Source organism: Bidens hawaiensis, unplaced genomic scaffold (assembly GCF_021521415.1).
Source record: "Bidens hawaiensis isolate Kalapana, Puna unplaced genomic scaffold, B.hawaiensis_p1.1 tig00020232_1, whole genome shotgun sequence".
Classification (NCBI taxonomy): domain Eukaryota; kingdom Viridiplantae; phylum Streptophyta; class Magnoliopsida; order Asterales; family Asteraceae; genus Bidens; species Bidens hawaiensis.
The window spans coordinates 46906-57432 of NW_027493080.1; the positions used below are offsets into that span (position 1 = coordinate 46906).

The following is a 10527-nucleotide window of genomic DNA, read 5'->3' on the forward strand; positions in this document are numbered from 1 at the left end:
CCACTACCACTACCACCACCAGCATCATCCAATCCATCCAACTAACAACACTATCATACTCTTCTTCTGCTCCAATCCAAAACCCTGGATGATATTAATCATCACCATTTCCAATGGTGTTCAGAGGCAGATTCTTCCATTCAAAGAAATCATCATCCGACGTTTCAAGCCCTGAGGGATCCAACAGTCCGAGATCCACCACGTCATCTTCCAACTCGCCGATCAAATCCAATTCCAAAAAACCTAAATCCAAATCATCCACTCCTGAATCACAACTTCATAATAATAATAATAATCATCCGCCAATCGGCTCTTCATTTCGTCAAACTCAAGTCAAACATCCGTCAAATTCCACTTCAATTTCACCAGATCATGTTCAAAACCCTAGCGCTGGATCAGGATCGGTTAATTCGAGCCGGAAAGGTACCGCCGAGGCTCCGGCTACGGTTTCCCCAATTCTGGCGTCCTCCCTAGGGTTGAATCGGATTAAGACCAGGTCCGGTCCGTTGCCGCAGGAGAGTTTTTTTAAATTTGATAGTAATAATAATAACAATAATAATAGTAGTAGTAGTAAGAGTATTAAGAGTAAAGGAAGTGGTAAGTTGTCTACACTTGGTGCTAGTAATTTGTCGAAGTCAAAGAATAGTGATGGCAGTGATTTGGTGAATGATGGTGGTGGTAGTAGTGAAAGGGTGAAGTCGAGGGAGCAGACTCCGAATGTGTTAGGTCGGTCGCGGTTGCATAATGCGGAGTCTTCGTCGGATGCTGGTATGATTTCGTGAATGTTTTTTATAGAATTTTATTGTATATAGGATGACTTGTAAGTAGTATGTTTGTAGGTATGAGAATAGTAGAAATTACATGATGTGGTTATCTAGGTGGACTAAAATTAGTAGGACTGACTCATATTTTAGCTCTTGGGTTTATGTTCATTAATATAGGAAGTTGTGGACAATATCAGCTTTTGCCAAAGGTAATTGATGTGAGGTTATGTGCTCTGCGCATATCAGGTTCTATTGCTCATGTTAACGCTTAATTTATACTGAGAATATCGTAAATATAATTATGGCTAAATGGAATTTAGTCTGTAGTTTGTTCCGTGTTAAAATGCCATGTCATGTAGGCATCCAGTTGCATCTTATATATGTAGGATGAAATCATATGTTCAGGATGTTAGAGTTTGTTATGTTAGGGTTTATTTAGGTGGACTAAAGTTAGGAGCACCCACTCATGTTTTACCGTTTGATTTATGTTAATTAATAATTAATGTAGGAACTTGTAGACACATATCAGCTTTTGCCAAAGGTAATTGATGTGAAGTTATGTGCTGCCCAAATTAGGTGTTATTTGCTCGTGTAAACACTTAATCCATACTAGGAATATTTTAAACATAATTATGGCTAAATGGAAATTGGTTTACAGCTTGCTCGGTGATGAAATGTTGTGTCGTGTAGACAACGAATTGCATCTTATATGTGATGAAATTGTTTAATTTCTTCTTGAACATTGAGTTTAAAGTCGGCATTCTGCGGGCTATAACACTGCTTGTAGCACGCCTAACGAACAATGCCTCATGTTTGTTGTTAGCTATGAACTAGCTTAAAATTGCTTCTATGCTTCTTTTGAGTTAGGGGAAGCATTTGAAGTCATACTTTTAAACTATAGGGGACTAGTATTAAAAAACAAAGCAAACTTGGTTGTTTATGAAAATGAGTAAAATTATTATAATGGCATATTGTAGCTTGTTTTTTTAGCGAATTAACCCATTCTTGCTTAGTTTTTTAGAATGGCATATTGACAAGATTTCTGTATTTAAATCCACATATCACAAGCTCTAGTTACCAAGTCAAGATTTCCTTTTAATCCACATATCACAAGCTCTAGATACGAAACTAATGTTGCTATCCATATAAAAGGGCATTAATCATTATGATATAAATTTTAGCTTTCTTTGAAAAGTCAAACTAGTAAGACTAAAGTGGTTTTTTTATGCTCAAGTGATATTTAATTAATTTAATATCATCACATCACATGAAACATTTGTCCTCCTCTGGTAATTAATTAAAGAAAAATATGTTTTATGCAAGTTAGTTGGCTTTGTAACTTTTTTAGATGTAGATTTATTATATGTGAGTATATGATATTCATCATCATAGAAGTTCAATGTTTTGACCTTTTTGTACTCTTCTTCAATGCTATAATTATTAATCCATTTAATCCATCATTTACTTAAATCATCAAAGGCGTTAACTCTAATTTTTTACACCAAAAGGTTAACTGACAAATCAACATTGCAACCAGAGGACCTGTATGGTCCGTCCGTGTGCATATCCGATTTATTCTAAAAATTATAAATGCGCTTGATGCCCTCGGGAAAATGCATCAACACGCCTAAAGTTTTTTGTTATCTTGTGTTATGTGGCATAAGAAACTAATAAAAATAAAAACTTCGTTGAAAAAATCGTTATGTACAACATTAAGCATAGATCACATCTGAGAAGTACTTGCGGTTCCCAATGTGGTTTGCGGGTTCCGTTAAAGCTATTGCCAATTGTGAAAGTGAGATTTATCAGGATTCTATGTTTAGTAACTTTTATAAGTTATAATGCTATATAACAGTCAACGCATAAAAGCCCCAACACATAGATTCAGGGTTGTCTTTTGAGTATGCGTTTTTTGTATTTAAACCGTTGCGAAAAATGGATCAATTCTCTATATGGCGGTTGTTTTAATGGGAATGGTGTTCAGGTTTTATATGGCACAATTAGCATACAAAGAAATCTTTTGTAAGTGTGGATTTATTTCATTCTCCCTAATTGTATAACACTCTATATATATTAATGTGACGTCTGTGAAGTAATGGCAATTTTTATTTGATGGTTTTATGATGCATATAGTATTATAGTTAATACACATTAATTTTTTCTTTGGTCATGTAATTATAATCTTACAAACCTATGGTGTTTATTTTGCTGTTGAGATAATGTGATATGGGACTGGCTGCTCCAATATGAATAAGTTAACCTTTGATGTCTGAACTTTCAGATTTGTTTGGTTTATTATGCAAAATTATAAAACAAATGCTTGCTTTTTAATTTTATACATTTGTTATATGAATTTTTTGTATAACAGTACATTTAAAGTTTATTACATTTTTTTGGTAAGGTAAACATTTATAGTTCACGTTGGAAATAAAATAACAGAAAGGAGTTTAGGACATTAAATGAACATATCTGAAAGTATTTAGTTATTAATGGACATTCTACCCCCCCCCCCCCCCCCCCCCTTTTCACTTTTATGGCCTAAAAATGTTATTATATTTATTGAAATTAGGGCAGTTGAATTTGAGGGGATTTTCTGGAGGCTTGAGGAGTTCTGAAGTTTGTACTCCAGAAATGAAGGTAAGTTGCTGTGACAGTTTTGTAAGTATTATGGTTACACTGCCAGGTTTAGCAAAATCAATTCTTCACATTCTGTTCTTAAAGAATATGTTATGCAATTTGTAGACATCATATGATTGTGAAAACCCAAAGGAATCTGAATCGCCTCGCTTTCAAGCTATACTTAGGGTTACAAATGCACCTCGAAAGAGATATCCTGCCGACATCAAAAGTTTCTCCCATGAACTTAACTCAAAAGGCGTACGACCTTATCCATTTTGGAAGCCTCGTGGCTTAAATAACTTAGAGGTAAACGCGTATATATATTTTTAATCTATCTAATATACACTTTGGTGCAATTTTTTTCTCCATATTTTTAGTTTCTTTGGTCAGTTGGATATTGGAATGGAATTAGCAGGGTAGTGGAAATATAACTAAGCCCCTTTATCATAATAATACATATTAACAATAACAAAAGCTTTTTAACATTTAAACCTTACATGATATTGTAATAAAATATATATTTTCTATTTACTCTTGGGGAACACAAAAGTAGTTCGATTAAAGCATTCAGTCTTGTTTATAAACTTTTGGTTTTCGAAGATTACATGCAGTTTTTCATCCTACATCATGATGGAAAAAAAGAAGAAACATGTCCAGAGAGTGAAAATTAACCAAATCAAAGGAATCCATTCCATTCCACAAACAAGCAGATTTTCTATATTTTCAGTACATTATTGTTTTTGCTATTTCACTTTGTGCAGGAGGTTTTGGTAACTATACGTGCAAAGTTTGACAAAGCGAAAGAGGAAGTTGATTCTGATCTACATGTATTTGCAGCCGATTTACTCAACATTCTTGAAAAAAACACGGAAAGTCAGCAACCCGAATGGCAAGAAACTTTAGAAGATTTACTAGTTTTAGCTCAAAGATGTGCTACAACTACCCCTGGAGAATTTTGGCTGCAATGTGAAAGTATTGTTCAAGATTTAGATGATAAGCGTCAAGAACTCCCAATGGGAATCTTGAAAAAGCTTCATACCCGTATGCTTTTTATTCTCACAAGATGTACAAGATTACTACAGTTTCATAAAGAAAGCGGATTGGCTGAAAATGAACTTGTGTTCCCGCTCAGACAATCTTTAAATCCTTCAGATAAAATCATTCCTCAAAAAACATCAAAACCACCATCAACAATAAAATATTACAGTCAAGAACAACACAGACTGCATGATTCGGGATGGAAGAAAGACCAGACAAAGCAAAAAGACATTTCTATCCCTACACCTGGTGTAGACATAAGTAAAGATGTAGATTTAGACTCAGAATCGCCAACGGGCCGAAACCGTATAGCATCATGGAAGAAACTGCCATCTCCTGGAGGAAAAGTCTCCAAAGAAGTTGTGGCTCCTGTTAAGGACACAAAGGTAACTTCACCCGAGCTTCCTACCGCTAAAGATTCACACACAACTACCTCCAAGCATCAGCATAAACTTTCATGGGGGTGGGGGGACCAACGATCGAACTATGTAGATGAAAGCTCGATTATTTGTAGGATTTGTGAAGAAGAGGTTCCTACTTTACAATTAGAAGATCATTCTAGAATCTGTGCAATTGCCGATCGTTGCGATCAGAAAGGTCTTAGTGTGGATGAACGATTGGTTAGGGTTTCTGAAACGCTTGAGAAATTGATGGAATCTTATACACAAAAGGATTTGACTTTGCCTGTTGGAAGTCCAAGTCCAGATGCTGCAAAAGTATCTAACTCAAGTGTTACTGAAGAATATGATGTTATGTCTCCAAAACTTAGTGATTGGTCTAGAAGAGGGTCAGAAGATATGCTTGATTGTTTACCAGATGGTGATAATACGGGCTTTATTGATGACATGAAAGGTGTGACATCATCATCCCTGCCATATAAAACACGGTTCGGGCCGAAATCGGATCAAGGAATGACAACATCATCTGCTGGTAGCATCACTCCAAGGTCACCATTGATGACACCTAGGACTAGCCAGATAGATTTGTTATTGGCGGGAAAAGGCTCTTATTCAGAGCATGCTGACCTTCCACAGGTATAATCCAAGTTTTTTTTCTTTGGTTTAGTTATATTTGTCTTAGGAGTTGGGATTAATGTACGCAAAGGCATCAGGTTGTATTTATTAATGATGTTTTGGTGTTTTGGTGTATAGTGGTCTAGAAATCATATACGCTATTTGTTTATTACACTAGAACAGCTAGTTTATGAATTTTATTTGTTGAAATAAAACTAAACAGTTTAAGGATGCTTTATAATTTTGCAGATGAATGAACTTGCTGATATTGCTAGATGTGCTGCAAATACACCTTCAGATGATGACCGTTCTCTCCCGTATTTACTAACTTGTCTTGAAGACCTAAAAGTTGTTACTGACCGCAGAAAATTTGATGCTCTTACTGTTGAGACATTTGGAGCACGAATAGAGAAGCTTATTCGGTGAGATTCTTTCCACTATTATTATTATTATTATTATTATTATTATTATCATCATCATCATCATCTAGAGGGAAAGTTGTATCTTATTATCATCTAAAAAGTAACTAAAAGTCCTTCTTTATGAAGTTTAGGGAAAAAAAAAGGCACATTTTCATTATTTCTTAAAAGGTATGGTGATTAAATCATGCAAAAAGGAATTAATTTTTTAGTGACGTCCTAAAAATTAAATATCTAACCATGCTAAATAAAATCTAGGACTTGTGTGTTAGAATTTAGTGACAGTCCTTAGCGTTTATTCAACAATCCGCGCTATACAAAACAAGAAATGTGTTCTTTTTCAGTTCTGTGAGAAAACAACTTTCATATGTGTGTCAAACATACATAATAATTTCTTTATTTTCAGGGAGAAATATTTGCAGCTATTCGAGTTGGTTGATGATGATAAACTTGATATCACAAGTACTGTTATTGATGAAGATGCACCACTGGAAGATGATGTTGTACGAAGCCTAAGAACCAGCCCAATACATTCATCCAAAGATCGCACTTCTATAGATGATTTTGAGATTATAAAACCAATTAGTCGTGGAGCATTCGGTCGTGTTTTTTTGGCCAAAAAAAGAACAACAGGGGATCTCTTTGCTATTAAGGTACATTGAAACTGTATAGTTGCTTACATACCTCTAAAGTTTACTTGTTTGCTGTGTCATATTCTAGTTTCTTTGTCTTTTAGTTTAAACAAATGCCTTAGTAATTGCTATCTGTTTCCTGCAGGTCCTTAAGAAGGCTGACATGATTCGTAAAAATGCCGTTGAGAGTATATTGGCTGAGCGTGATATTTTAATATCAGTGCGCAATCCTTTTGTGGTCAGGACCTTAGTTTTTTTTTTCCTGTTTTGTAGTTAAGTATTTTCTTAACTTATAGATATCAGCTTACATGAGTATTGTCATATTGTTTCAGGTTCGTTTCTTCTATTCTTTTACTTGTCGTGAAAATCTGTACCTTGTTATGGAATACTTGAATGGTGGCGATTTGTACTCGCTGTTGAGAAACCTAGGCTGCTTAGATGAAGATGTTGCTCGTGTATACATTGCAGAAGTGGTAAGTTTGACTTTGGTCAAACCATATGAGTTATTATGTGGGTCATAGATGTGACAATATGTCACGTTATGTAACAGGTCATTTTTGTTATGGGTCCTACAAAACACTTTTTTTTTTCCAAATATTTTTTCTATAAATATGTAGTGTGTCAAATGATTTTATAGTATGTCGATTGGTAGCAGGTTGAACGGCTATTTTTGGTATGGATTGACCTGAAAAACCACTTGTGTCAAAATTTTATTATTGCATGTAAATGCTTAGTGTGTCAAATATTATTTTAATAAATTGCTTAAAAGGCTTTATGCGTTAAAAATACATTTAAGTCACTTTACCTACTAGATATGAAGCATAACTTGAATCGACCCATCTGAGTAATGATTCTGAATTGCCACCTGTACTGCCTCATATTGAACATGATATTTACTATATTCAGGTGCTTGCTTTGGAATATCTTCACTCTTTACATGTGGTTCACCGTGACTTGAAACCCGATAATTTGTTGATCGCACATGATGGTCATATTAAGGTATGTACTTGAAACATGCTGATTTGTGTTTTAAAATGTAATTATGAAAGTAGACGGTTTTATTAGTTGTTTTTAATTATCGACTAAATCTACACAACTCTTTCATTGTTTCGCAGTTAACTGATTTTGGGCTGTCAAAAGTTGGTCTGATTAACAGTACTGACTTATCGGGCCCGGCAGTTAGTGACACGTCACTATTGGGAGAACAAGAATCCCAGTCATCTGTATCTGAAAGTCAACAAGAAAGGCGTAAAAATCGGTCTGCTGTGGGTACACCTGATTATTTGGCACCCGAGATTCTATTGGGAACTGGACATGGTTTGTTAATTATCAACTATAATATGATTTCCAATTTTGTAAAACATGGTTATGATTTAATTAAGGTATAAAGCTTGCTATTTAATACTTTATTACATTCTTTTTTAGGTATGTCGGCTGATTGGTGGTCAGTTGGCGTGATATTATTTGAGCTTATTGTTGGCATTCCTCCTTTCAATGCAGAGGATCCTCAGGTTTATTGCTTTTGTTTATACTCACAGTGTCAACGTTATTTAAATCGCGCCTTATTTAATATATTATTGCTTTATTTACTTTGCTATTCAGACAATATTTGATAACATTCTGAACCGTAACATACCCTGGCCAATGATACCTGAAGAAATGAGCCCAGAAGCAGCAGACCTAATTGATCAGTAAGATAAATCCTTGAATTATGTTAACAAGAATATTATATTGTTGTATATATATAAATTTATATAACTTTTTTGAATCAGACACATGTTTTCATATTAAATTATATTTGTAGATTATTGACAGAAGATCCGAACCAGAGACTTGGAGCTAGAGGAACAACCGAGGTATACTCGGTTACGTATTTTAATTAAGCATGATGCTAGATAATTTGATGTCAAACTTCTATGCAGGTGAAGCAGCACCCGTTTTTTAAGGATATTAATTGGGATACACTTGCACGACAAAAGGTGTGTTTTAGTCTTTTAGATCTCCATGTGGTGTATAATCTACCTAAATTTGAGGTGGCAAGAATATAATTACGATAATAATCTAATTCTTTGAATAAAAACGGTTTTAGGATGCTGTGTGCATTAAAATACACTTTTGTTCATTTTCTTTAAGAAACAAAAATAAATAATGCATAAAAAGTGTTTTAAAAAACAATCATTTTACATTAATAATCTAAACCTTTGAATAAAGTGATTTGAGGTTTTATGCACTAAAAACATTTTGGGCTTTTTTCAATCTATTTGACCCGTTAATATTTGACCTTTTGAGATTGAAGCTTAACTACTTATGAATACTTGTTATGTGAACTTATTTTGTATTAATGTTTTCATTATATTACAGGCTGCATTTGTTCCTGCTTCGGAGAGTGCACTAGACACGAGTTATTTCACAAGTCGGTATACTTGGAATACCTCAGAAGAACATGGATATCTAGCTAGTGAAACAGAAGATTCTAGTGATGGTGATAGCATGAGTGGTAGTAGTTCACCAACTAATCGCCATGATGAAGTGGTTAGTAGCTTTATTAATTTGCATAATTTACTAAATTAAAAAGGTGTTTGTCTATACTGATTCTAGCAAGTTAAACTTTCCTGAAAGATTTTAAAATGACGAAAATTCTGTCAAGTTCAAAGCTTCCGTCTTGTAAAAACATAAAAAGAGATTCTGAAACTACTCAAAAGAATCAACTCTAGGTGAATTGTCTAAACATTTACGAGTAGATTCAGTGGTATTTGTGTCATTTTACAAGTTTAGAAGTGACAAAACTTCAACTTTTTTAGCACATTTTATCATTTAATAATTTTGGCTTTTTTTTTTGCTGTATCTTATCTAGGGTTATGATATAATATATAGAGGCTACCAAAGTATGTATTATGGTTATAGGAAAAAATGCCAAATTGCGAAAATCCGATAAGATTATTTAAAACTACAATGCTTCTAACCTATACAAAGATTTTATAGGCGTTCTTGATATCCACATATATTATCCCGTTAATTTATTATTCTTTATTTTTGCATTATTCTTTTTGTTTATGGTGACATTTGCAACAGGTTGATGAGTATGGAGGTCCTGCAGAACATGGATCACCGTCTTCTGTCAATTACTCTTTTAGCAATTTCTCTTTCAAGGTACATTTAATTATTAGTTTTTTTTATTTAGTGTTATTATTTTCGTGCTTGGTGCGGTTTACAATGGCACATAAGCACTCTTTTTAAGTGTTCAATTAAGAAACAGTGCGTATTTTAAAGTGAAATAACAATCAGCAGTTTGAGATCACTTATTTATTAATAAATTTTACAAGTTTACCATTATGGTGAAATGAGTGTTATAGATTCAAAATGATTACTTTACCCTTTGTCATACTTTACTTTATGTAGCCACAATTAAAAAAGTATTTGCTAAAAAATATTATTAAAAAATCAAACGAAAGTGTTACGGGTCAACCCATACCTGTTTGACCTGTACAAAAATACTCAAGTTGACCCGTTTGAATGGTAAACTAGAGTTCTTTTCGTCTTCTACATTTTCTCAAGCGCTTTTAGTATATTTGGCGATTTATATTTTATGTTATGCTGAAAATATATATATCACTGTGCTGTTTCAGAATCTATCCCAGCTTGCTTCTATCAATTATGATTTGCTTACAAAAGGATTAAAAGAAGATCGACCGACAAAACGGAACGTATGAATTACTAAATTATCCCTGGAGGGGCCTCAATGGAGGCATGAAAGGCTGTAAATGTAAGTCCATTTATCCACTAATAAGTTTTCATTTAAAATTAGTTAAACTAACTTATGGAATATGATTATTGTTTACTTTTTACAGAGACTAAAATGGTCAAATGAGCCACACATATATGACCAAAAATGATGAGTGTCATCTGAAAACTATTTATTTGAATTAAAAAGTATTTAGTTGGAGAAAAATGCCCTCCAAATTTTGTGGTGTTTTTATAATGGAATAATGTTGTCTTTTGTTTTTATATGAACTCAGCTTCTGTCTCTAAAACATTTGGATTA

At 33.8% G+C, this 10527-nt stretch overlaps 1 protein-coding gene across 2 annotated transcripts; it reads left to right on the forward strand.

Annotated features, from left to right (window-relative positions):
• The first annotated feature begins 78 nt into the window (after positions 1 to 78).
• Positions 79 to 10527, forward strand: LOC143560194 (putative serine/threonine protein kinase IREH1). Of its 2 annotated transcripts, XR_013140075.1 has the most exons (18): positions 79 to 768; positions 3334 to 3401; positions 3507 to 3689; positions 4145 to 5455; positions 5684 to 5856; positions 6260 to 6506; positions 6631 to 6723; positions 6818 to 6958; positions 7392 to 7484; positions 7601 to 7802; positions 7911 to 7996; positions 8088 to 8176; positions 8290 to 8341; positions 8408 to 8464; positions 8847 to 9017; positions 9558 to 9635; positions 10112 to 10248; positions 10334 to 10527. XR_013140075.1 is itself a non-coding variant. In XM_077048549.1 (17 exons), exons 1-17 carry the CDS (start codon positions 114 to 116, stop codon positions 10193 to 10195), a joined length of 3783 nt encoding a protein of 1260 aa, XP_076904664.1. In that variant the 5' UTR covers positions 79 to 113; the 3' UTR covers positions 10196 to 10270. The 2 variants fall into 2 exon arrangements, 1 of the variants encoding a protein (XP_076904664.1); XM_077048549.1 differs by lacking the exon at positions 10334 to 10527 and having other exon boundaries at positions 10112 to 10270.